This window comes from Lithobates pipiens, unplaced genomic scaffold (assembly GCF_037356315.1).
Source record: "Lithobates pipiens isolate NorthernLeopardFrog02 unplaced genomic scaffold, aLitPip1_a1.2 Scaffold_3, whole genome shotgun sequence".
Classification (NCBI taxonomy): Eukaryota; Metazoa; Chordata; class Amphibia; order Anura; family Ranidae; genus Lithobates; species Lithobates pipiens.
In genome coordinates this window covers 147,874,030-147,900,631 of record NW_027507790.1, presented here as the reverse complement: position 1 = coordinate 147,900,631, position 26,602 = coordinate 147,874,030, and the positions used below count along the sequence as shown (strand labels likewise).

The window sequence follows — 26,602 nt, the reverse complement described above, 5'->3', positions numbered from 1 at the left end:
GGCACATGGCTCCGCAGTGTGGGCTTTTTTTTAACGTGTCCGCTGCTGACAATAGTGTTGGCATCTGCAATCTTTGCAGTCAACGCATTAGTCGCGGTAAGCCCAACACTCACCTAGGGACGACCGCCTTAAGAAGGCACATGAGCAGCCATCACCGAGCCCAGTAGGAGCAATGGAACACACAAAGCCACACTCCAGGCTCTCACCGTCCAGCCTTGTCTTCTACTTCTCCTTCTCCTCTCTCCTCACAATTGTCCTCCACTCCACCTTCCATCACGCCAAGCTCACGTTTTTCTGCAAAAAGGCAGGCTTCCGTGGGCCTAATGTTCGAGCGTAAAAAAATGATGACGCCGGATAACCCTCTTGCCCAACGGTTGACGGCTGGCTTGTCAGAACTGATAGCCCGCCAACTACTGCCATATAAACTGGTGGACTCGGAGGCCTTTCGAAAATTTGTGGCCATTGGAACACCACAATGGAAGGTCCCAGGAAGGAAGTATTTCTCAGAGAAGGGCATCCCAGAGCTATATGGCCATGTTCAGCGGCAAGTGAATGTATCTCTGGCACACAGTGTCGGTGCCAAGATACATCTGACCACAGGCACGTGGTCTAGCAAACATGGGCAGGGAAGGTATATCACTTTTACTGCCCACTTGGTGAACCTTCTGACGGCCGTCAAGCATGTAACCCGTGGCACCCATGTAGATTTGGTTTTACCGCCACGGATTGCATGCAGACCTGGCTCTTCTTCTCCTCCTCCTCCTACTCCATCCTCCTCCCTCTCCTCCTCAGCTGACTCCTCCTTTTCCGCTGCTAGCATCTCTTCCGCTGCGCCGCCCAAGCTTCCCAGAACCTATTCGACATGCCAGGTGAGACTTTGCCATGCCGTGCTGCGTCTGTTGTGCCTGGAAGCCAAGAGCCACACTGGCCCGGCACTCCTTTTTAGCTTTGCGTTCACAGGCAGATCAGTGGCTAACACCGCTCAATTTGACAGTTGGTAAAGTGGTGTGTGACAACGGTGCCAATCTGCTTAGCGCATTGAAACAGGGCAAAATTACGCACGTGCCATGCATGGCACACATCTTAAACTTGGTCGTGCAGCGATTCGTTGTCAAATACCCTGGGGTCCAGGACATCTTGCGGCAGACAAGGAAAATCTCGGCCCATTTCAGAAGATCTTACACGGACATGGCTCGCCTTGCTGACATTCAGCGGCGACACAATCTGCCGGTCAGACGTCTTATTTGCGATTGCCCGACGCGATGGAACTCAACCTTCTATATGCTTGATAGGCTGCTCCATCAGAAACGTGCAGTTAACGTCTACCTGTATGAACTCTGTGGCAGAACAGGTTCTGGGGAGCTAGGGTTTTTTTCACCGCGCCAGTGGCTGCTCATGCGCGACGCATGCAGACTTCTGCGCCCATTTGAGGAGATCACCAAACTGGTCAGTCGCAGCCATGGCGCCATTAGTGACATGGTACCTTATGGCTTCTTTATGGAGCGTGCATTGCGTCGTGTCATTGATCAAGCTGTGGAGGAGCAGGAGCGGGAAGATGAGGAAGTCGCAATGCTGGATGAATTCCCAGGGGGGCTACTCTATCTGAGACAAGTGAACAGCAGGAGTCTGAAGAGGAGTCAGAGGAGGATGGTGCTGGGGCGGATGAGGAGGAGCAAGAAGAGCATGCTTTAAACCTTTCTGGGATCCCTGTTGTTGTGTGTGGATGGGGAGAGGAGAATGAAGAGGACGACATTATCCTGGATGATGAGCAGGAGCCAGGCCACCACACCGCTTCCAGTTTAGTGCAAATGGGGGCCTTCATGCTCCAGTGTTTTAATAGGGACCCCCGTATGAAAAGCATAAGGGTCAAGGACCAGTACTGGGTGGCAACGTACTTAGACCCCGGTACAAACACAAAATGGCGGAAATGTTACCGCCGTCACAGAGGGCTGTCAGAATGGAGCACTTCCAGGCCTTGCTTTGAGAAATGCTGCATTCTGCTTTTGCGTGTGCTGGCAGAGGAGCAATTCCCACTCCCAGAGAAGGACTTGCGGGTACCAATCCAACAGCGCTTGCAAGAAGAGGCCGGTTTGAAGATGTGTTGGTGACTTCTGATATGAGGTCATTCTTTCAGCTGACCCATCGACAGGTGCCATCCGGATCCAGCATCAGGGAACGCCTAGACCGCCAGGTGTCCGACTACATCGGGTTAACGGCCGATGTGGACTCTGTGAGGAGTGATGAACCCCTGGACTACTGGGTGGGCAGGCTTGACCTCTGGCCAGAGCTTGCCCAATTTGCAATCAAACTGTTGGCTTGCCCCTCGTCCAGTGTCTTGTCCGAAAGGACGTTCAGCGCAGCAGGAGGGATCGTGACCGATAAGCATACTCGCCAAGCTCACGACAGTGTTAACTACCTCACATTTCTAAAAATAAATGAGGCATGGATCTCGGAGGAATTCAACACATGTGATCAGTAGACCATGTATATGTCTATAAACTATTTTTTTATTCGAGCACACAGACCTTCTTTCTTCATTTGGCTCACTTCCTTGTCCAAAAAAAGCACACCGTACTATATGCCCGTACCCTCCTGTTTGAAGAGGTTGAGCGGTGTCATATTTCTACTGGGGCTGCTTATTATGAGGGGCTCCCACCATCCCTGTGCTGTGCTGACTTCCTCCTGGGGCTGCTTATTATGAGGGGCTCCCACCATCCCTGTGCTGTGCTGACTTCCTCCTGGGGCTGTACCTCTGCTGTGCATATTATGAGGGGCTCCCACCATCCCTGTGCTATGCTCATTATGAGGGGCTCCCACCATCCCTGTTCTATGCTCATTATGAGGGGCTCCCACCATCCCTGTGCTATGCTCATTATGAGGGGCTCCCACCATCCCTGTGCTGTGCTGACTTCCTCCTGGGGCTGCTTATTATGAGGGGGTCCCACCATCCCTGTGCTATGCTGACTTCCTCCTGGGGCTGCTTATTATGAGGGGCTCCCACCATCCCTGTGCTGACTTCCTCCTGGGGCTGTACCTCTGCTGTGCATATTATGAGGGGCTCCCACCATCCCTGTGCTATGCTCATTATGAGGGGCTCCCACCATCCCTGTGCTATGCTGACTTCCTCCTGGGGCTGCTTACGGTGCAGGTGTCAGTGCTCTCTATCACGGTGCTGGTGTCAGTGCTGTATATCACGGTACAGGTGTCAGTGCTCTCTATCACGGTGCTGGTGTCAGATGACTCTATCATGGTGCAGGTGTCATTGCTGTATGTCACCCTGCTGGTGATCATCTCCTGCACCCTCTTCTTTGCCTACCCTGACCTTGCCTCTCCTCCATTGCCTTCATGCGCTCCACAGTCCTGAATTGTCACAATTTCACATATAAAAAAAGAATGCTTGTAGTTGTCGATCCCAGATTCACCTCATACATGTGTTATGTCATTGGCCATGTGGTGGGACTATGTTTGCACAGCTAGTAATTATTTTGTGGCTGCAAATTTGACCTGTAGGTTTGCAAAGTTCGCCTCCCATTGAAGTCAATGGGGCCTGCTGCGAACGTTACGGTTCGCGAACTATCGGCCGCGCTGGCGGTCCGCGTTCGCGAAACGTCCCGTCGGAAGTTCGTCCATCACTACTGTCCCTAGCCTCCCTAGAGGGGATGAAGCCAACTTGGTCTAAATGTATAAGTTTCTGAAGGTGCAATGCCAGCCGGGCAGCCAGTATTTTGGTAAATAATTTAAGATCAACATTTAGCAGCGATATGGGTCTATAGATGCTTAGAGTGTGTTTGGCAAGTGTCCCTCCCGTCCCTATCGCATTAAATACCTTGAGCAGATGTGGTCCCAGTATCGGGAATAGAGTTCTATAATATTGTAAAGTATAGATATCAGGGCCCGGTGTTTTTCCTGGTTTCATTGTCTTGATGGCTTGCTGGAGCTCCAGCATGGTTATGGGCAGGGCAGGATTTAGGGTGGTGGGGGCCCCTGGGCTTGAGTCACTTTCGCGCCCTACTTTCTATACATTACTGTATTTATCGGCGTATAACACGCACCCAAAGTTTAGGAGGGAATTTTAAAGCTGGAGTAAACTGCCGGACTTTCAGCTGAGAATCCCTGGTGCGCATGCGCCGCTGAAGTCTTAGAAGATATTCTTTTTACCTATAGGTAAGCCTTATTATAGACTAACCTGTAGGTAAAAGTTACAAAAATGACTATACAACCGCTTTAAGGAAAATAACTTTTAGCAGGGAAGTTTAAGGAAAAAAACTTACATTTAAATGCCCATAAATTCAGTCTTATCGGTGTCCATCTGCAGCCTTGTCCAGAGTCATTTAAAGCCTTGTGATTGCAGTCTTGAATTTTAAAATGGTGCCTTGTCATTGCAGTCTTGAAGTTTAAAAATGTCTCTTGGTGGCTCTCAGATCCTCTTGGCGGCTCTGGGCGGCTCTCAGGTCCTCTCGGCGGCTCTCAGGTCCTCTGACAGTCCCGAGTGGAGCCGAGAGTAGCTGAGTGTACTCGGCTCGGCTCACAGTCACGCTCAGTCCCTGTGTTATGGCCATCATAGGGCGGGACTGGGCGTGACTGTGAGCGTAGCCGAGCTGAGTACACTCGGCTATGTATCTCCGGGGGGGGGGCCCTATTGGGCGGGGCCCATGGGCTTGAGCCCAGTCAAGCCCAATGGTAAGTCCAGCCCTGGTTATGGGGGAGTCTAGTTCTGTTTGAATTTCTGGAGGTAGGGATGGTAGTTGAGAGGTAGTAATATATTCTTCCATTTCCGGTTGGGATGCCGTCACTGGTGGTAAATTGTATAGATTGGAATAGAAAGTTTTAAACTCCTGTGTAATTTGCTTAGGTAAAACTGCCCTGTCGCCCCCTGTTGTATTGATATGTGGGATGTATGTGGAAAGTTTAAGGTCTCGAACCATTTTAGCAAGTAATTTCCCACATTTGTCCCCTGATTCATAAGTAATTTTGCGGCACACCTGTATGGCCGCTTTAGCTCTGTAGTGGAGAAGATCAGTGATCTGTTTCCGGAGGGTCGCTAGGTCTGACTCTGAGGATTGTGTGGGGGCATATTTGTGCCTGGACTCGGTCACAGTAAGCTTCTGTAGTAGTTGGGTGAGCTGTTGAGTGCACTCCCGTTTAATACGGGCACCATGTTTAATAAGGATACCCCTGATTACTGTTTTGTGGGCTTCCCACAAGGTCCCTGGTTCACAGTCTGGTTGGTCATTTTCCTGAAAGTAGAAATTTAGTTCTCTGGACACTTCTGTCAACACCTTTGGAGTTTGCAGGAGGCTCTCATTAAGACGCCAGAATCGGAATCTGGGTGAGGTAAAGTCAGATAGATTGTAGTTCAGGAATATTGGTGAGTGGTCCGACCACGCCCTATTTACTATGGATGTGCGTTCTATGGCATGTAATTGGGTTTGGGGGATCAATAAGTAGTCTATTCAAACTTATTTCTTAATTTTTTCTCCTGATTTCATGAATAATATTGTATTTTTTAAAAGCGCAATCTCCATAATAATGTTTACAATTATTTTTTATAGTCATCTTTTAATTTTTTCTATTTCATCGAGATCTCCTTTTTTTGTATTAATGAAAAATTATTTTCTAGTGATCTCCATATAGAATGTTTTTTGTGTCAAGCTACAACAATAACATTATTATCTTCTATTTTTTATTAACCTCAAGGATTTTGGTGTCCTTTGTTAATTTGACATGGTCTTTTGGAAATGTACCTGCCTACTCACAAACAAACTGTCCTATTTGAATAAAAACAAATAGGCAAGTATTTTCAGGAAATAAAATCTCCATTTATTCTGGGAAACAAAATAAGGAAGGCAACGCTGGAGAAACTTTTGCAAAGCCTTTTGGCCCCCAGGGCACACATCAAGTCTGTAAGAAAGAAAATTGGTAGCTTGAGGAGTCCATATAATTTAGAGCACATCCTGGTCCAGGAATCCCAGAGATTAGGACCAGCAGCAGATGACATATATGTCTCCAGGTTGTGGTACTACACCAGCCTGCGTTTTCTGTCAGAACAAACTGAATCCAGGTCATTACTTTCTTCTCTTTGCTGCAGCCTTCCCTCCATGCTTCCCCGCACCCTTCCCTGCAGCCTTCCTTGGAGGCTGTGCCATTGGTGGTGGACCTGTGGCAGGAGGAGGAGGAGGAGGATGGGCTTGCTCATATACGTGGCTGTTCTCAGTCAGCTGGCCCCTCAACCCCTTCTGAAGAAACTCAACAATAATTCCCTCACAGAGGAGTTGTTGGCCCTCCTCCAATTTCAGCAATCTAGTTGCTAGATAGCAGCCATAGGCCTCTTCAGCGTTGGGGTGGCTCCTGAGGACATTGCTTGTTTCCCTTATGAGGCCCAGTGCTGCCTCCTCAGTCATCGCCCCCTTCCTGGGACTTATGGTTGTAAGGCAAAGGGGAGACACCTGGAATTGGGTGAGGCTCCTACTGGGCCTGCTCACCTCCTGGCTGACACTGGGCCTGCCCTCCTCCTGGCTGCCACTGGGCACGGCCTCCTCCTGGCTGCCAATTTCCAGACTCTACTCCTGGCTGAGCTCATCCTGTGTGTAAAAAAGGGACATAGTTTTCATTTTTTGTTCATCAATCACACACAATTTTCAGCTCATGGCTTGCAAATTGAATGTTAATAAATAGAAAAGACTATCATTCTGACCCCAGCATTTTTCATTCTTGTCCCAAACATTTTTGGCCCCTACTGTCTATTGATATGTATACATCACTTTTTTTAAAATCATTAATTTGTTAGCAATTATAACATCTAGTTAACATCATTAACCACTTGCTTACTGGGCACTTAAACCCCCCTCAGTCCCAGACCAATTTTCAGCTTTCAGCGCTGATGCACTTTGAATGACAATTGCGCGGGCATACAACACCGTACCCAAATGAAATTTTTATCATTTTTTTCCCACAAATAGAGCTTTCTTTTGGTGGTATTTAATTACAGCTGGGAGTTTTATTTTTTGCTAAACAAACAAAAAAAGGTGCAAAAAAAAAAAAATCATGTTTAATAGTTTGTTATAAAATTTTGCAAACAGGTCATTTTTCTCCTTCATTGAAGTGCGCTGATGAGGCGGCATTGATAGGCTGCACTGGTGGGCACTGATAGGCTGCATTGGTGGGCACTGATAGGCTGCACTGGTGGGCACTGATAGGCATAGTTAAGGCGGTACCAATAGGCATAGATAAGGCGGCACCGATGGGCACAGATAAGGCGGCACTGATGGGCAAAGACGGGCACAGATAAGATGGCACGGATGGGTGGCACAGATGGGTGGCACGGATGGGTGGCACTAAGGGGCACTGATAGGTACCACTGATAGATGGGACTGATGGGCACTGATAGGTGGCACTGATAGGTGGCTCTGATAGGTGGCACTGCTGGGCACTGATGGGCGGCACTGCTGGGCACTGATGGGCACTGATGGGCGGCACTGCTGGGCACGGATATGTGGCACTGGGGTGCAGCACCTTTGTTGAGGCAGACTGTGGGCACTGCTGGGTGGCACTGTGGGCACTGCTCGGTGGCACTGTGGGCACTGCTGGGTAGCACTGACAGGGATGACACATTTTTAATTAAGGCAGGCAAAGCAGGGGGCAGGTGGGCACTGACAGGGGGCAGGTGGGCACTGGCAGGGCTGGCCGTGATCGGGACTAATGTCCCGATCACGGCCGCCGGTGATCGGCTTTTTTTTTTCTCCTCGCGCTGTCAGCGCGAGGAGGAATAATAGCCGATTACCGGCTCCGTTATATCACATGATCAGCTGTCATTGGCTGACAGCTGATCACGTGATAAGGGGTCGGGATCGACCCCTTGCACGGATCGGTGATCAGGCGAGTCTTGTAGACTCGCCGATCACAGAGTGCGCCGCGCGCGCCCCTCAGGGGGCGCGCAGGCCGCTCGTGCACGGGACTATGTCAATAGACGTAGTCCCGGAAAAGGAGATCCGCGCTGTAGCCGTCATTCGGCTATAGCGCGGGTCTCAAGTGGTTAATATAAGGACAATAAATATGTCTAAAATAATATACCTGGCTCCAGCTGGGCACATTCACTTCTTCCAGGATGGAAGGCCCAGGTTGTTCCTCGTCTGCTTCTGCTGGGGTTGAGGGAAGGGTGGAGGGAAGGCTGCAGGGAAGGGTAGAAAGAGATTCCCTACCTTCGGTCTGGTCATCCAAAAACTGCAGTTTGTTTAACCTCCCTGGCGGTACGATTATTTCGGATTTTAGGTGCTAAAAGCGGTACAATTATTTTGCATGAAAATTTGGCGTTTTATATTATAGTCCTGTAATTCTTAAGCCCCATACACACTATGAGATGATTCTGCTGATTTTTTCCTTCCGATTTACCAAAACCATATAATATGAGGTCAAACCTAAGAGTTTCAATTTATATGCAATTAGGCAGGCCCTTGAAATACATGGTTTTGGTAAATCTGAAGACAAAAACCAGCAGAAAATCTGATAGTGTCTATGGGGCTTTAGGAATAACTCACTTAAACCTGTCCAAACCAGAGTCTAGCAGACATCCCGGGTATGATAAAGTTTGAAAAATGAAATCATAAATTATAATATAATAAATAACTATAAATAATTATACCAAATAATAATATAACAATAATAAAAATTATTCAATAATGTAATCAAATCAAAAACACTGAAATTTGCTCAGTTGCAGAATTGTCACTGTCATTACTTTTCAATATTTGATGACGGATCTCCCCACAAATCGCTATCCCTCAATTCTGCAAGTAATTCCAATTTATTATTGCTGTTTTCTAGCTGGTCTAAAATAATTTTTGATGTAAAGGGAAAGTTTTGGTTGCTATGGACAATCTCCAGTTTCCAGGCATAAATAACAGTTTTTATAATATAAAACTGCACGCAGGGCACTGGGCAGAACACTAGGGACAAAGGGGATGTGAAATTATACATACAGCAAAGTAATCTTACAGATTACATTATACTGCATGTATACTGTGTGTTTTACTTTTTGAATTTGGTGCCATTCTCCGCCCCCCTGCGTCGCAACGCTCGCAGGGAATGGAGATCGATGAATCGAGCAGAGGACGAGCCGCTCGTACAGCGCGGGGACATCGCTGGATCCAAGGGAGAAGGTAAGTAAACCTCCTCCTGCATACAGCGATGCGGTCCTAAGTATGGCCCGGGGTTACCGCTTTTGGTGTAAACCCCCCCTCCCCCTGAGCCAGATCCCAATTACCACCGGGGGGGTTAAGTACCACAGCCTGGGGACAAACACTTGCGCTGCTGATGCTCCTGATCGGAGTGATTTCTGGATCTTATTATGCTCCTTCTTATACATGTTCTTCAAGATCCCAATTTTCTTTTCCAAGAACACAATGGTTGCATCGGGGACCCGAGTCTTCACAAATTCCAGAAGTTTTTCCAGCGTTGACCTCCTAGCTTGTTTATTATAATATAAGCTGTGTTTCACTTTCCGCAAATTCCTCATCTCCCTGTCAATGAAACTGGCCATAAATTCTGGGTCCTTAAAGTGATTCATATTTTCTGTAAGACAATACACAAGACAAAAACACTAATGTCGGCCTAAACTCTCATAATCTTATCCCAATATAGGCCTCAATCTTAAAGCAGTATAGGCCACTGATGTACCAAAGTTAAGATTTTACCTTACCTACGTTAGAATGTTCGTCCTCCTTCCTCAGCACATCGAACATACGTAGGACACGCGCGTGTTACTTTATATACACTGTGCATGCGTCGCCTGCTTCGCCTGCCCCTGACTTTTTTTCTAGTCTATTCCCCGCCCCTTCTCTTCGGCGTGCAGTAGGAGCGACATGGCAGAGACACAGCAGGTGTGTGATTGGAGTAACGAGGAGGAGGAAAGCCCAGAGGCCGAAATGTCCCATTGCCGGAGGCAACAATTTAAGGCTACAAATATGGCCTTTCTTGAGATGGTGGAGATGGTGGACATCTTGAGGAGGAATGTTTATATATTTGGAGAATATGGATATAATTTAAAGCAGTAGTAAAGTGTCTACAAAAAAAAAATAGCTTTTCTCCTGCAAGGCAATGTCATAATGTGCTAGTATGCATCATATACTAGCACATTATGATAGACTTACCTTAAGGATTGGTTCACACTGCTGCGGCTTGTCATGGTAAGCCCTCCAGCGGCACTCTGTCACTGCTGACAGGGCTTCCATCTTCACCCAGTCTTCATTCTGAGTTTGAGGGCTGTGGCTGGTTGAATGGGCGAGCCATGATGACATATGTGCGTGAGTCACGGCCACAGGCACAGCACTCCTAATGCACCACGCACTCACCACTGTGTCCTGTTCCACACAAAACTCTCTCTGACACCTGCTGGCTACTTTATTTTCTACAATAATAAACTCACCTCACTAAACCATAGGCTCTTAATCTTGCTGGAATGACAGGTTGGTGCTCTGGCTGTAGCTCCTGCAAGCCCAGAGACAATCCAACAGCTAAACAAAAGCTGGCATCCAACAGGATCTTAAAATAAATGCATGACTTTATTGATATCTGCCAAGCAAAGTAGGTGAGTTGGAAGCTCTGGTGCAGGAAGAGAACTATGATCTAATTGGTATTGCTGAATCTTGGCTTCATTCTTCTCATGACTGGGCTATTAATATTCCTGGCTATGCTCTCTTTCGGAAAGACAGGGTAAAATGCAAGAGTAGTGGTGTCTGTCTCTATGTGAGAAGTGATCTCAAAGCGAGTGTGAAAGAGGACCTAGTTGATAGAGAGTGTGAAGAGTCTGAAGCATTATGTGTGGAACTGTACATGGGTGTGCGTACTACAAAAGTTGTCATTGGAGTTTGCTATAGACCTCCCAGTGTTAGTGAGGAGGTGGAGACTCCTTGGACAGATGGAAAGAGCTGCAAGGGCTGGGACATTGATAATAATTGAGGATTTTAACTACCGGGAAATTGACTGGAGTAATGGCACTGCTAGGACAGTTAAAAGGGCAAACATTTATAAACCTATTACAGGACAATTTTATGGTACAATTTATTGAGTTCTATACCATAAGGAGCTGCGCTAAATAATGTTAATTGAGTGAAAAAAATGCGTGCTTCATTGATAAAAATAATAATGAGATATAAAAATAATGGTGCTCTACCACGAGAATGCAACCTAAAAATGTATTTGAATAAAAATAAATGGAAGATAAATTCATAATTAAGCAAAGTGAATGTGAATACAAATTACTGAAAATATCTAGTGATTAAATAAATATCTAGTGAATAAATAAATTCATACAGGGCATACAATAGTCAGTAATAGTAATTAATAATAAAAAATTATTATACGGTAAATATAAATCCATAGGAAAGTCCCAATGAATTCCAAGTGCAAATAAATTCATAAGAATTCCAGTGCAGAGTAGAGACAAACACCAATGGGAAAAACTAAGAAGACCAAGGGATTGCCGCCACCAATAGCTATTCTGGCCGCTTACCGGAACATTAGATCCCTGTTTAATGGGACCAAAAAGTGCATGGATATATTATCGGGATGAACCCTCTAGGCAGGAAACCTCTCTCTCCAAATGTACATGAAATTTAAGCCGCAATGGATCAATCCTAGTCAGTGGAGGGGATCCACTGACTAGGATTGATCCATTGCGGCTTAAATTACCTGTACATGTGGCACTGTGGGCACTGCTCGGCGGCAGAACCCCTTCTCTCTGAAAAGCAGTCTTAAGATGATCTTTAGCAGGTCGGTGGCAGGACATCCCCCCCCCGGTATCATCATCTTCCTTCAACATGTTTGGCGGTTCCCCCCGCGCTCAACTTTTTCGGAGGTTCGGTCGGTGGCATCCCCCATACCCCCGCCACCCCCCCGGTTATCGAAATGCTGTTACATGTTCGGGGGTCGGCAACACACCCCCAACTTAAGTCTCGTTTTAGGTGGTTGGCGGCAGATCCGGCCCCAAGCCCCCCCGCTTAACAACAGGTTTTAACATTTAAAAGGGACCAAGGTGTATATGCAATTCTTTATCAGTGGCAGTGGCTAATGTTTAAAAAATAAAAAATAAATTCTATTTAAACATGTAATACATACATTTTAGGTGGTCGGCAGCAGAAAACCCACCCACTACTAACTATCATGGAAAGCGCAACTCCCCCCCCCCCCCCCCCCCGCTTATTTATAATTTTTGGTGGTCGCCAGTAGCAGACCCCTTCCACTTATCAACTTGTTTTCACATTTTTAGTCATCGGCGGCAGCACCCAATCGCCCCCCCGCCCCCCCACTTAATAACTTTTTGGGGCTTGGTGGCAGCATCCACACACCCCCCATCAACTTTATCAAACTTTCGGTGGTCGGCGGCAGCAACCCCCCTGCCCCCGGTTGTCAACTTTATGAGTGATTTACAGGTTGCAGATATGTGCAATTTACAGGTTGCAGAATGAAGTTATGTGCAATTTACAGGTTACAGAATGAAGTTATGTGCGATTTACAGGTTGTAGAATACAGTTATGTGCGACTTACTGAATGCAGATATATGCGATTTACAGTTTTCAGAATGCAGATATGTGCAATTTACAGGTTTCAGAATGCAGATATGTGGGATTTACAGGTTGAAGAATGCAGATATGTGGGATTTACAGGTTTCAGAATACAGATATGTGGGATTTACAGGTTGCAGAATGCAAATATGTGCGATTTTCAGGTTGCAGAATGCAGATATGTATGATTTACAGGTTGCAGAATGCAGATATGTGCGATTTACAGGTTGGAGAATGCAGTTATGTGCGATTTACAGGTTGCAGAATGCACATATGTGCTATTTACAGGTTGCAGAAAAGGTGACTGATGTGGTTATACACAAGATAGGCATGATTAACCTGCTTTAGTAGAGCCATGTGTGTCCTAGTAGTATCCAGCTAGTTATCTTATTGTTACAAAGAACTTTTGTAACATGCAACATTATAACAAATATACTGGCCCCCGCACCCCCTCCCCCTGATCCTCCGGTTTCACAGCGACTGGCCGTGTCATACATTCACATTTGTCATTTATTCATTGTGAATGGGAAAACTACCGACAGTATTTGCAGCTGTCAGCTTGTAGTTCTTAACCACTTGCCAACCAGCCACCGTCATTATACGGCACGATCCCTTGAGCCGTTGTAACTATACATATACATGCTCCTTTAAGTTTGATAGCAGGCGCATGGGCACGCGCCCGCTGCACTTGGGGGTGTTGATGCTTGTAAGCAGTGGTGGCGATGACCGCCGGCCATGAGCGATCGTGGGCACGGGAGGCAGAACAGGGACGTGTGTGTAAACACATGAATCCCTGTTCTGTTCTGAGAGGAGATGCAGATCATGAGTTCCTAATAGCTAGGAACCATGATCTGTCATCTCCTATAGTAAGTCCCCTCCTCCTGCAGTTAGAACACACAGTCAGGGAACACGGTTAACCCCTTGATCGCCCCCTAGTATTAACCCCTTCCCTGCCAGTGACATTTATACAGTAATCAGTGCATTTTTATAGCACTGATCGCTGTATAATTGTCAATCGCCCCAAAAATGTGTCAAAAGTCTCCCATGTGTCCGCCATAATGTAGCAGTCACAATAAAAATAGCAGATCGCTGCCATTACTAGTAAAAAAAAAAAAGTAATAATAAAACTGCCATAAATCTATCCCCTATTTTGTAGACACTATAACTTTTGCGCAAACCAATCAATATACGCTTATTGCGATTTATTTTTACCAAAAAATGTGTAGAAGAATACATATCGGCCTAAACTGAGAAAAAAAAAACATGCTTACTTTTTAGGAAGAATTGGGGATATTTATTATAGCAAAAAGAACAAAATATTGTTTTTTTTTACTAAAGGCAAATTCGCTTTGCACTACAAGTGCACTTGGAAGTGAAGTTGCTGTAGATCTGATGGAGACATGCAAGGAAAATAAAAAACAGCATTTTAGCTTACACATGATTGGATGATAAAATCAGCAGAGCCTCCCCTCATTTCAGATCTACCCCTCAGATTTAAAGCGACTGCACTTCCAAGCGCACTTTCAAGTGCAATTGCAGTGAACTTGCAGTGCAAAGTGTAGTGCCTTTCGTAAATAATCCCCTGTGTGTTTTTTTCAAAATTGTCGTTATTTCTTTGTTTATAACGCAAAAAATAAAAACCGGATAGATGATCAAATACCACCCAAAAGAAAGCTCTATTTGTGAAAAAAAAAAGGAAGTCAATTTTGTTTGGGTACAGCGTCGCATGACCGCACAATTGTCAGTTAAAGCGACAAAGTGCCATATTGCAAAAAGAGCCAAATCTTCCGGTGCTAAAGTGGTTAATGAACTACCAGGACATGCTGGATCACTCCAGTCCACTGAGCTTCCTGTCAGTGTGTAACTGCCTGCCCACATCGGAGGTATGGGCAAACAGCTACACAGACAGTGTGCAGGACTGTGGCATTACACCCACGATCTGCTGAGGACAGGAATCCATGGCTGCATTCAATCCACTCCAGTCAATAAATAGTTGATTTATATGTGTAGCTGTTGTCCAGACTCTGGTTTGTTTTTAATGACAATGTAGTAATTTTTAATATGGGGATTTTCTAGAATTTGGTATATTTTGTACTTTATATTTTGTATATAACTTTTGTACTTAATAAACAATATACGGTAGGTTAAATTGCTTGGTCTATTATGGGCAACAACTTTTTTGTGGCTTTCCTTAGCCAATGTTTATTTTAAAATATGTTCCATCTATGTCCAACTATACTTCACAATAAAAGCGATATTAAGAAATATCTTGGCATGTTCAGTAGTACTATTGTAGTTGTAGTATATTGTATGATACAGTACTATTGTAGTTGTAGTATATTGTACTATACAGGACTATTGTAGTTGTAGTATATTGTACTATACAGTACTATTGTAGTTTTAGTATATTGTACTATACAGTGCTAATGTAGTTGTAGTATATTGTACTATACAGTACTATTGTAGTTGGATATTGTACTATACAGTACTATTGTAGTTGTAGTATATTGTACCATACAGTACTATTGTAGTTGTATATTGTACTATACAGTACTATTGTAGTTTTTGTTCCTGGATATAAAAGAGGTCAGTCAGCCAAGAAAATCTAACCTTATAACTACCAAATTAATATTTCATTACAGGATGGGCGGCTGACAAGTACCTTGGATAGTCAGGTGGTGTCTCTTCCAAATCTAAACTTCATGAAACATCATGGGGCTGTGTTTCTTAACGCGTATACAAATGCTCCGATCTGCTGCCCATCTCGATCAGGTATAAAACTGAGGAGGGATTCAGGGAGAGATTTTTAATGAAAGAGAAAATAGTACAATTCTTTGTATTAACAGATATTGATTGTTCAATGATTTACTACCCTTGGATTAGTGGTGGGAAAGGTCAATGAGAACACCATATCCAAAAAAAGCTTTTGGCTTATGCTATGTTTTAACTTCCTCTTAATTATCTCTAAATGTTTATCCTTCCTCTTCTAATCTGAGTGCTGTCTGAGTGCTGTTGTACAGCGGGGGGAAGGGGGGGACATGAACTTTTTCTCAGATCACCTAGGTGTGGGAATGGGTACCCTTTTGGTTAAAGTTCCACTTTAACTTTAGCAGGGGTGCTTATAATAAGCATTTTTTTTAAATGTAAAACCTTATCCCATCAAAAAACTGCTGCAACTGCTTACAAAGTATTAGCCGGAGTTTGGCTTTAATTTGTTATTGTATTTAAATCTTCTAGTACATCTAACATGCCCCTCTCCCCAGACTGACAAAGTTGCTGTCTGAAGGTGCTCCTGTACTCCTTCATCCAGAGTGAGGCACTGTAATATAGGAGATGTGTTACTGGCTAGATTACCAGTGAAAACGGATGCAGTCACCACATCTAAGGATTGTTGAGCTGCAATATGCTACATTTTTGGTTTTGAGTTTAATACTGCTTTAAGTCGTGCATTGGTGTCCACTCTTCACCTGCATGCCCTATAGCATGGAGTATATACTGTAAAGGCACATAGAAAACACATAGCTGTTTTCTATGTGCCTTTAAATACTGTAAAGGCACATAGCCAAAATACCGTGTAGATGTGCATTACGTAAAAATGCCACATGTCTGTTTTTTAATACAATGTAAACGCAACACAATGCAACTGAAAGTAGAGAAGAAATTTGTAATATTTTGACCCTTCCAGGGACCCAATGCTTCACAAAGAATGGCATTAAAACACATCTCAATGTGCATAAAACGGAAAGCAGCTATAGAGGCCCAAGATGCGGTGTTAACTGCCTGCCACCTGCCCACTGTCAAATGACGGCGGGGAGGTGCAGCTCTTGTTATGGGCTGCCCTCCACTGCCCACAAATGCCACAAATCAGTGCCCATTAGCCATGCCAATCATTGCTGGCAATCAGTACTGCCTATCAGTGCTGCCCCTCACTGCTTTCCATCAATGCCCATCAGTGTCGCCCATCAGTGCCACCCATCAAAGCCCATAAGTGCCCATCTGTACCGCCTATCTGTGCCCACCAATGCTGCAAGTGCCTGCCACTGCTGCCTATCAGTGCCACCTATTAGTGCCCATCAGTTCCACCTAACAGTGCCCATCAGTGCCACCTATCAGTGCTCATCAGTGCCACAAATCAATGCCCATAAGTGCGGCATATTAGTGCCTCCTCATCAGTGCCACCTCATCAGTGCCCATAAGTGCCCCCTCATCAATGCCCACCACTTCAGCCTATCAGTCCCGCCTCATCAGCGCACATCAGTGAAGGCGAAAAATTACTTTGTTACAAAATTTACTGACAGAAAAAAAAGCAAAAAAAATAGTTTTTTTCCAAAAAATTAAAAAAAAACAGCAGTGATTAAATATCACCAAAAGAAAGCTCTATTTGTGTGAAGAAAATAATAAAAAAAATTCATGGAAAAAAAAAAAAAAAAGAAAATTGTTTGGGTACAGTGTAGCATGACCGCGTAATTGTCATTCAAACTGCGACAGCGCTGAATGCTGAAAAACGGCTTGGGCAGGAAGGGGGGTGTTAGTGCCTGGTAGGCAAATGGTTAAAGCTCTTTTACTGCTGGCTGAGAATGTAAATACTTTAGACCAGTGTATAAAAAGTGAAGTAGCATTAATTATTAGCCAACAAAGCTATGCAAAATACTAAACCAAGTTGTATCTCAAATAAATCTCATCAAGGGACATACAGATCATGTGTGTCAATATTCAAGAATTATCTCATAACATAAATGATAACACAATATAGAAATATACCAATATTAAAGTGCGGTAATGTTCCAATATTCAAGTGCAATATTAATGATAAAGCGCAATAATGTGCAATAATAATAAAGTGCAGTCCAAAGGAATCTAATTATTCAAAATATTTCAAGGTAATAGTCAGTCCCTTTTTCCAGATAAAGATCGCTATTTTCTTATCTGGAAAAGGGGACTGACTATTACCTTGAAATAATTTGAATCAATAGATTCCTTTGGACTGCATTTTATTATTATTGCACATTATTGCACTTTATCATTAATATTGCACTTGAATATTGGAACATTACTGCACTTTAAAGTGGAGGGTCACACTAAAAATAGCATTAATATTCTTGAAAAAAAAATATTTTTTTTTAACTTACCAGAAACCCCTGTTGCTAGGCAGTCTTCCTAGTCTGCCTCTTCCTATTCCGCAGCGCTTCCTCCTCTTCAGAAAGCGGCCCCATTGCCTTCTGGGACATGTGTGTGTCCCAGAACACAACAGGGCCATTCACAAAGTGCAGCGGCGACTCGCGCATGCGCAGTAGGAAATGGGTAGTGAAGCCGCAAGTCTCCATTGCCTGTTTCCCTTAGTGAGGATAGCGGCACCGGGACACGATACAAGGGATGTATCGGCCTTGGAGGGGCCGTCATCGCGTGTGCCCTGGACAGGTAAGTGTCCTTATTAAAAGTCAGCAGCTACAGTGTTTGTAGCTGCTGACTTTTAAAAAAAATTTTAAGGCTGGAAACCCCCCTTTAATATTGGTATATTTGAGATACACCTTGGTTTAGTATTTTACGCAGCTTTGTTGGCTAATAATTAGCCTTATTTCACTTTTTATACACATTTTCAAAGGTGTTGGTAACACTTTAGAAGTTTAGCTGCTTCTCATTTCCATTAAGCAATTTATCTTTTGCACTTTATCATTCTTTAGCATCTTTTGCACTTTTAACACGTTAGCACTTTATTAGTTAGCACATACTGCTTTGGTAGCGCATTAGTAACTCTTTTTTGACATTTAGACCAGTGGTGGCTGATGCTCAATTTTCTTGGGAGGCAGCCCATGCCCCCCCCCAGCCAGCCAACCACATAACCCCCCACCCCTCCCCCCGTCGATCGAACACTGCTCCCCCCATTGCTTGATTGATTGCCCGTCGCCCGACAGGCCCCTGCACTTACCCCATCCAGGTGGCTGCACCCCCCTGGGTCTCCACCCGAGTCCCAGCGGTCACTTCTCCTCCTGGCCAATCAGGAGTTAGGACTTGCGGGCAATTGGGTCTTAGGCCTCCCGGCCAATCTGGACTCAGGACCCGCTTCCTGGTTCTCTGGGAGGAGAAACAGGAAGACATTAGCGGATATTAATTCCCTAATGTCAAACAACTGGGTGGGCTCTTGGGCACAGTGCTCTGTGCCCTGTGCCCACCCCTTTTGAAGCCAATTGGAGCATCCGGCTCTAATTATGCATTTCTAAAGAAAAAAGCCCCATTGGAATCAATGTGTCCCGCACCTTGCATGTAGATTAGGGGCCAACTGCATGGATTAGGGGGGCTGCCACTGCTTTAGACCCCATTCGCATTGTCAAGATGCGTTATGAACCTTGGTTTAAGTCAGTGCATACATTCTGAATGGCATCCCAGCACACCTTTTCAATGCATATGTGTTGCAGCTCAGCACACAACAATATACTAATGTCCATTTTGCTGCTGAGAATTCTGCCTTCAGTTTTTTTGGTGTGTTAGTCAGCCCAATTAAATTTGCTGCCTTAATACAATGCGCATTAACGTGCGTGAGCTGACATGGCATGACCGTGTAAATACAACCTTAATGTCCAAAGTCTGGGCACATGTGCACTTTAAGAAGACAAACAGTATTGAGGTATTTAAAGGGATTGGGTTTCGGTAACTTATCTATTGCAGTACACCTACAACACTACATGTTATCTTAATATTATACATCATATTAATACTGATGTCGAGCATTAATAAGAAACAACAATTTGAATGCATATGTACTACTATTTGTATGGTAATCCTTATGCTATACTGTGGAGATTCTGGTTGCCTGGTCCTATTTATTTTGAGTATTGGACTGTTCTAATATTTTGTAGCAGTCATTATGTGGATAAATGTTTCTTACAAAGCATTCATGATTGTTCTTCCTCTTAGCAATGTGGAGTGGCCTGTTTCCTCACTTAACACAGTCCTGGAATAACTTCAAATGCCTTGACCCAGGGTACCCAACCTGGATGGACCTGATAAAAGCAAAAGGGCATATCACTCAAAAGTTTGGCAAACAAGACTATACAAGTGGGTCCCATTCACTGAGGTGAGTTAGAGAGTTTGCCCAGTGATAGTTTACTCACAGTGGATGTTTTGGGTATGTGTAGGTGTCAGATTATTGAATCGCTGTTTGTATATTATTTATTTTTGGAGCTCTAGCGTTCAGTGGTGTGCACATAAGTTCTCAAACCCTCCCACTGCCTACAGCCATTACAGCATCATACAGTATAACTCGCCCTTTTCTTACTTTAAAAGGAATCTGTCAGGCAGAAAAATATTGGACCGCCAATGTGTTGCCTTTGCTCCAGGCAAAGGGTTAGACCAGGGGTGGCCAACCTTTTGAAGAGCAAGGGCCACTTAAGCGACTTGGTCACCAGTTATGGTCCACAATAAGCAGAGCAGGCAGATGTCAGGTCTGTGTCCACTCTGCATATGAAAAGCAGACATGGACACAGCCCACTCTACTGTATGGGTCATGCGATCAGCCCAGCTGGAGGGGATGGATCCCCTTCTGTATTTTTTAGTGGATTGGAGGTAGGTGGGTGTAAACAGACACAAGCCTGTTTACATCTGCCGCTTCATAGAGGTAAATGGAGGGTCTGATTGGGATGGACCAATCGTATGAAAGGGGCCTAAGGCTGCTTTAACACTGATGCGCTGCTTTTTACCCACACGACGGGTGCAGGACAGTGCACTTGTGGATTTCCTGCGTGTTAGCTGCACTTAGTCATAGACTTCTAATATATCCTGCAGGTGTGGTGCAGTTTCTGAAAGTGCACCAAAAATGCAGATAATAACAGTCTATGTCTATGTCTCAGTGCAGGTCACCCACGGGTGTTCTGCGCTGCACCTGCGGATCAGTTTGAAAGCAGCCTAGTAATCACTGCAGAACAGATATGCCCATATATACACTGTGATTTTAGTAATTACATTTAAAAACAGTCTTCCATTCAGGTATCGCCGGCTGTTGCTATCCCAGGCAGAGTGCATTTGTTATCACTCTGCCTGTGACAGGAGCCGGTGCTATACAGGAAGCATTGGCTTATGCAGCTCTTCTCCACAGCCGCTTGCTGGCTTAATTCACAACACTGGTGCTCTGGGATTGTGGGTCGGCAACCCGTGATCTGGGCTTGCCAACTTGCCATACCAAAGCAGGAGGTTGCAGGCCACATTAGAGGGCTCCACAGACCACATGTGGCTCCTGGGCCACTCTGGTTGGGCACCCTTGGGTTAGACCATTTGTTACACACATGATTGGTATGGGTCAGTGACTCACCAATTAATTAAAGAACAATAAGCCAGACATCCCCAAAACTTGTTTTTTCAAAAACAATGCATTGGACATAAAAGCATGAGTTTAAATACTTAAATAAATATAAATTTGACTTTTTAAGAATGTTTTCGAGCAACAGCATAACTTGGTTACTTAAAGCGGAGTTCCACCTAAAAGTGGAACTTCCGCTCATCTGATTCCTCCACCCTCCAGTGCCACAATTGGCACCTTTCGGGGGGGAGGGGGGTGCAGATACCTGTATAAGGCTTGATTCACACCTACTGTATGCATTTTTAGTGCTTTTTGCATTTTGCAGAATTGCACTACAGCCCATTTAACATGGTTTCCTATGTAACACATTCTGTAGAGCAAATTTGAAAAATGCAAAAAGCACAAAAAATGCATAGGTGTGAATCAGGCTTAATACAGGTATCTGCACCCACTTCCAGGAATAGACTCCCAGGGGAGTCACGACCCCTCCCGCACCCTTCCCCCCACTGTCTCCTAGCAGGATCATTTAGGACACTTCCTGATTCTCTCACCGAGAATGGCGGCGGCAGCAGCCGAGAGCCAAGCAATTGATTGGCTTCTGCTGCCGACATCGCTGGACTCCAGGAAAGGTAAGTGTCCATTTATTAAAAGTCAGCAGCTGCAGTATTTGTAGCTGCTGGCTTTTAATAATTTTTTTTTAGGTGCACTCCCACTTTAAAAACAAAACAAAAAAAACAGGTACCATGTTAGCCAAATAAATCCAGAACAGTAGTCTTTGCCAAAATAACAAAGATAGATGTGGGAAATACATTTACTGGAAAACTATGCCTTGCTTTGATTTCCATTGTAGTTAGCTGTTAAATGTATTACCCTTAGCTATAACTGTTATTCTAAAGCGGAGTTCCTCCCAAAAAAAAAATGTAAAAGCCAGCAGCTACACATCCTGCAGCTGCTGGCTTTTAACAATAGGACACTTACCTGTCCTGGAGTCCAGTGATGTCGGCACTGCAGCTAATGTTTCCATGAGCTGTCGAGTGCTGCCGCTGTCATTGCGGGTAAGGGAACCCGGCAGTGTAGCCTTACAGCTTCAAGCCGGGAACCCTACTGCACATGCTCGAGGCCCCGCTCCTCTCTCCTACCAGCCCGGCCCTGTGTATTCTGTCCCCCCTCCCTCCTGAAAGGTGCCAGTTGTGGCACTGGAGGGGGAGAAGAGACAAATGAGTGGAAATTCCACTTTTGGGTGGAACTCCGCTTTAACAAAAAGGCGTATTCTAAAAAAAAACTAAAAAAAACACTAACATATTTCTTGTTGAAAATGCATTCAACAAATGTAATGGAAAGGTATGGAATTGATGTGAAAGCTCTTTAAAATTAACCTGTGACCAGACTATGTACATTAAACAAAATTGCATTTTCTGAACTAGCAGTTAAAGCACTTTAAACCAAACCCTCATTCACCTCTGTAGCTTTAGGCTTTAGAGTTCACAAGAAATGCATTAAAGCCAAACTTTAGGTTCAAAAACTTCCTTGTAAGTGCTTATAATATAAAGAATTCAGCTTTCAGGTTTTTTTGCCTTGGGCACTTGTGTATATATAGATTAATCATGGAAAAACCTATTAATTCTCCAATGTCTGTGAGTGCTGAAGCATTTTCCGTAATCTACTATCTCGCTGTACAGAGAGAATAATTCACATTTGCTGTACCTGATGGAACACAATTCAATTGTGTAGGCAGGCAATTACTGTGTATTTCAGATAAACAGAGACATTTCTAGAGCGATGTACTCTAAATAATAATTTATGAAAAAAACAGAGCAGTACACCCAAGACCAATGAGAACATAGTTCTATTTATTTATAAGTGGAATTCACTAAACCAAATAGACAGGTGCTTTTGACATTAAATTTCAGCCCTTTTCTATACCTTCATAATCCCACAATCGACTGCCAATCTATATCAGCTGAAGGCTTGAAGGTGTATGGACATAGAGCCTATAAGCAGTTCCCAGCAGAGTTCTTCTTTAACAATTCCCTGTATCTTACTAGGACAGTACACATTTATCACATTGTGTTTTGGTTACAGTAACCGAGTGGAAGCCTGGACAAGAGATGTGCCATTCTTGCTCAGACAGGAAGGTAGACCCATGGCCAATCTCACTACAAACAGGACTCAGATTCGCATTAGAGAGGAGGACTGGAAGAATGCAGATCTGGCTGTTGACTGGATAAAAAAACAAGCAAAGACCTCTTCAGAACCTTTTTTTCTGTATTTGGGTTTAAATTTGCCACACCCTTATCCTTCAGAAGACATGGGTGAAAATTATGGCTCATCAACATTTTTAACGTCCCTTTACTGGCTTCAGAAGGTAAAGTATGTTGTGTCTGTTTTGCTGTTGTTTCCACTTTTGTAACTGACATAAAACATATTGGAGAATTAGAGGGGCTAGTTTGCCTGCATGTAGGCAGGGTAAGGCTGAAGATGGACCTTTCCTCCACATTTTCCCATGAACTTATTGGGTGGCAAGTCTGGATCACATGACAGGACTACCCCCAGGGGGGGTTCTTCTGGGCTTTGTTAGGCACTTGGGATAGGATCACTGTATTACACATGGGGTACCTTTGTTCTGTGATGTTTTTATCAATGTCTTAGGACTAGGAAAAGTCTGCCGTGGGGGAATGCTTAAGGTGGGCCTCTGCTTTTAGAGATGAACGTGCACCTTGTACAATTGCACCATAACTGTTCTCCAGTTAACTCTTGGGTCCCCTTGACAATGTAGACCCACTCTGTACCTTACATTTAGAAGAGACACACTGAGGCTTGTCCACATCCACACGTCCAGAGTATACCCGCTACCTCACTCTCAGTAATGGTATGGGGTCCCACCAAGTGCCCAGCGCGAACTCCATGTGTAGACTAAACTTCACTTAACTCTTCCGTACCTGTGTACAGACTGGGGACCTCTGGGACGCGAGTCTGCTCTTATTGCTATAGGAGACAAACCACTCATGGCGAAAGCGCAGACAACAACTCCTCCCTCCTGCAAGAGGCTGTCCTACCTGCCCTAGGCACACGCTTAGCTACAGGCTGCTTGGTAGACTTCCATTACCATGGGTCACCACTTGTACTGTATCTGCACACTGCACTAACTTTGTTACTGGCGTAACCATGTGTGTCGGTTACTTGCATTACACCCCTTAAGTAACTATAGACCAGGCAGGAACAAAGTTTCAAAGCTTTACTTAGAAAAGTGCAAAATGAACATCTCAAAGTCCAACATGCAAGAACAATATACCTACTCCAAACTCAGGCTGTATGCTGCCCCGGCATACCTGCAAAGGTAGAGTCCATGTACGAAGCATAGCATCCAATAGTGGAATTTCCCGGTGCTGGAATCTTTGGGGATGCATCCCTTGATGACCTTCTACATCACAACAGTAGTAAGAGACTTTTTCCTTTGCTCTTCTCTGGTGTGGCCCTTTGATCTTCTCCCTTACAGGGTTATCTTATGGGCTCCAGGCCTCTCTGCTTGGGGCTCTCTCTCCATCTACACTGGCTACGGACCACTGTCCCTCTTTATATCACAGGACCAGTGGATCGGACCCAAAGATAACCAACCAAAACTAAAGAACCCTGGAAAGGCATTAACTCTTACCCTCCCCCATCCAGGGCAGTTTCTAGCGTAACTTTAACCCGCTTACACACACGGAGACCTAGGTGGCTGTGTAATAACCCAATGGGAGTCTGAGGGCCTAGTTCTCAGAAAACAAAGCATTAAAGCACGCTGACAGCTGCAACTCCAGTCATGAGCTTGTTTTGCATTTTATTACCCAGCCTTTATCTATTAGTAGAAGTAATTCAGGTAGATGGAATGCCACCAGGATTGTCTCCAACCACAGTAGCAGCCCAGTACTCATTTGTGAACCCAGGACCTCTGTAGATTAGTTCAGGATGGAGAGCAGTGGAAGATTAATTAACTACTCTGCCAAATAAGCACAAAATAAAAAAAGAAACAGAAAGTGCCACTCTCAGTGTAGCATTTTATTATCACAATTAAAACATTAAAAACATATTGCACTCACATTAATAATAGTGAACAATCGCAGTAATCATAGATATCTTCTAGATGCCAGCCTTCCCTTAGATGAACAGCATCCTTAGGACTGGTGAAACACAGCCAATGGATCGTGAATCAGGAAGTATCTAGTCATGGAAGGAAACTCTGTTCAAGCATAGGGCCATCAACACTAAACTAATAATAAACCACATAGGAGCATGTGAAATGGGCAGAACCCTGTGATGCCATCATACATTAGGAAGGGGGAATGGCAACGTTTTTCAGAATGGGGAACCCCTTTCTCAAGCCTATCCCACACACTGAGGGCTCAGGTTACATAGAGGAAGAGGAGCAGCGGACGTCTTTGTTTTGCGAAAACACAAAAGAACACCAGCATTCTCAAGGAAACATTACATAAAACCCTCGTTGTGGGCAGCCGATCACAGCATTCTAAAAGGGGGATGTTGTACATAACACAGCAGTGAGGAAAAAACACAGGGAAGGCAGACAGCTAGTTACTTCTGTGAAATACAGAAATTCATCTGAATAATCTCTAAAAAAGCATAATAAAGAACAGGCTGCACATAAATTAGATATCATAGAACAGATGGACAATTATAATAGTTAAAAATAAAATAAATAAATAAGTAAAGTAATCCTATGGAGTTTATGATGAACATAAATAGCTAAAAAAGACACATGGAGTTTGTGGTAAACTTAGATGCTTATATTTATATCACTATCATATACTGCATGTGTTCTATGAGAATAGTCATAGACTTGTGGACATGTGGCATGTCTGCTTTCGTTACTGACGCCAGCCTGGACTACTGATCACGTTTCTGCATAATGTCTCTTTACCCCGCTGTATGATTGTTGCAAACTTCTGCATGTTCCTGACTTTGATTCTGCATATGTCCTGATGTCCTCCCGCATGGCTGATACATAAAGCGGTAGTAAACTTACGAAAAGAAAACAACAAAACATTCTCCCTGCAAGGTAAAGCCACGATGTGCTAGTATGCATCGCATTCGTTCGCCTCTGCAGACCTTGCCTCAACATCCAGCAATGCTCAGATGGGAACTGTGCAACAGGCAACCCTTCTCATCTGACACTCCGCACACAGGTACATGGCAGAAAGAAGGCAATATGGTTGATTTACTAAAGTAAATAGACTTTAATTTTAAAGGGAATTTTCCCAAGAGCTTAGTGAATGAAGTGAAGCTCTGCTGATTTCCATTATCCAGTCATATTCAAGCAAAAACAAAAAAGGGTTTTTATTTTCCTTGCATGTGATTAGATATTCTGTGCCAATTGCAATGTTACCACATTCACTCTGGGAAAAGTGCAACTTCCTTTACAAAGGGAATTAATCTCAATGTATGCATGCAGATTGGGACTTAGAAAAGAGGGCAACGCTGTTAACCTAGCTGGGGCCCAGCTTAGTTTTGATATTCCTTAGTTTTGACACTCCTTGATTATTTCCTGCCTTGACTACTGCAACTCTCTCCTTAATGGCCTACCCTTAAGCAGGCTATCCCCCCTTCAGTCTATTATCATTGCTGCTGCTAGACTAATACACCTCACTAACCAATCTGTGACTGCCGCCCTCTCTGCTAATCTCTTCACTGGCTTCTCCTACCCCACCGTGTAAAATTCAAAATGCTAACCATAACATACAAAGCCATCCCCGTCTACATC

General features: G+C 44.3%; 2 protein-coding genes across 2 annotated transcripts in view; both read left to right on the top strand.

Annotated features, from left to right (window-relative positions):
* RFESD (Rieske Fe-S domain containing) overlaps positions 1-26,602 on the top strand; it is a 278,054-nt gene that overhangs the window by 34,020 nt on the left and 217,432 nt on the right. The gene's annotated exons all lie outside the window — the stretch shown is intronic.
* Positions 1-26,602, top strand: part of ARSK (arylsulfatase family member K) — a 145,465-nt gene that overhangs the window by 7,335 nt on the left and 111,528 nt on the right. Inside the window, exons 2-4 of the mRNA XM_077462371.1 lie at positions 15,200-15,329; positions 19,470-19,629; positions 22,930-23,212. Coding sequence (XP_077318497.1) covers positions 15,200-15,329; positions 19,470-19,629; positions 22,930-23,212 — 573 coding nt within the window. The remainder of the gene's footprint in view (positions 1-15,199; positions 15,330-19,469; positions 19,630-22,929; positions 23,213-26,602) is intronic.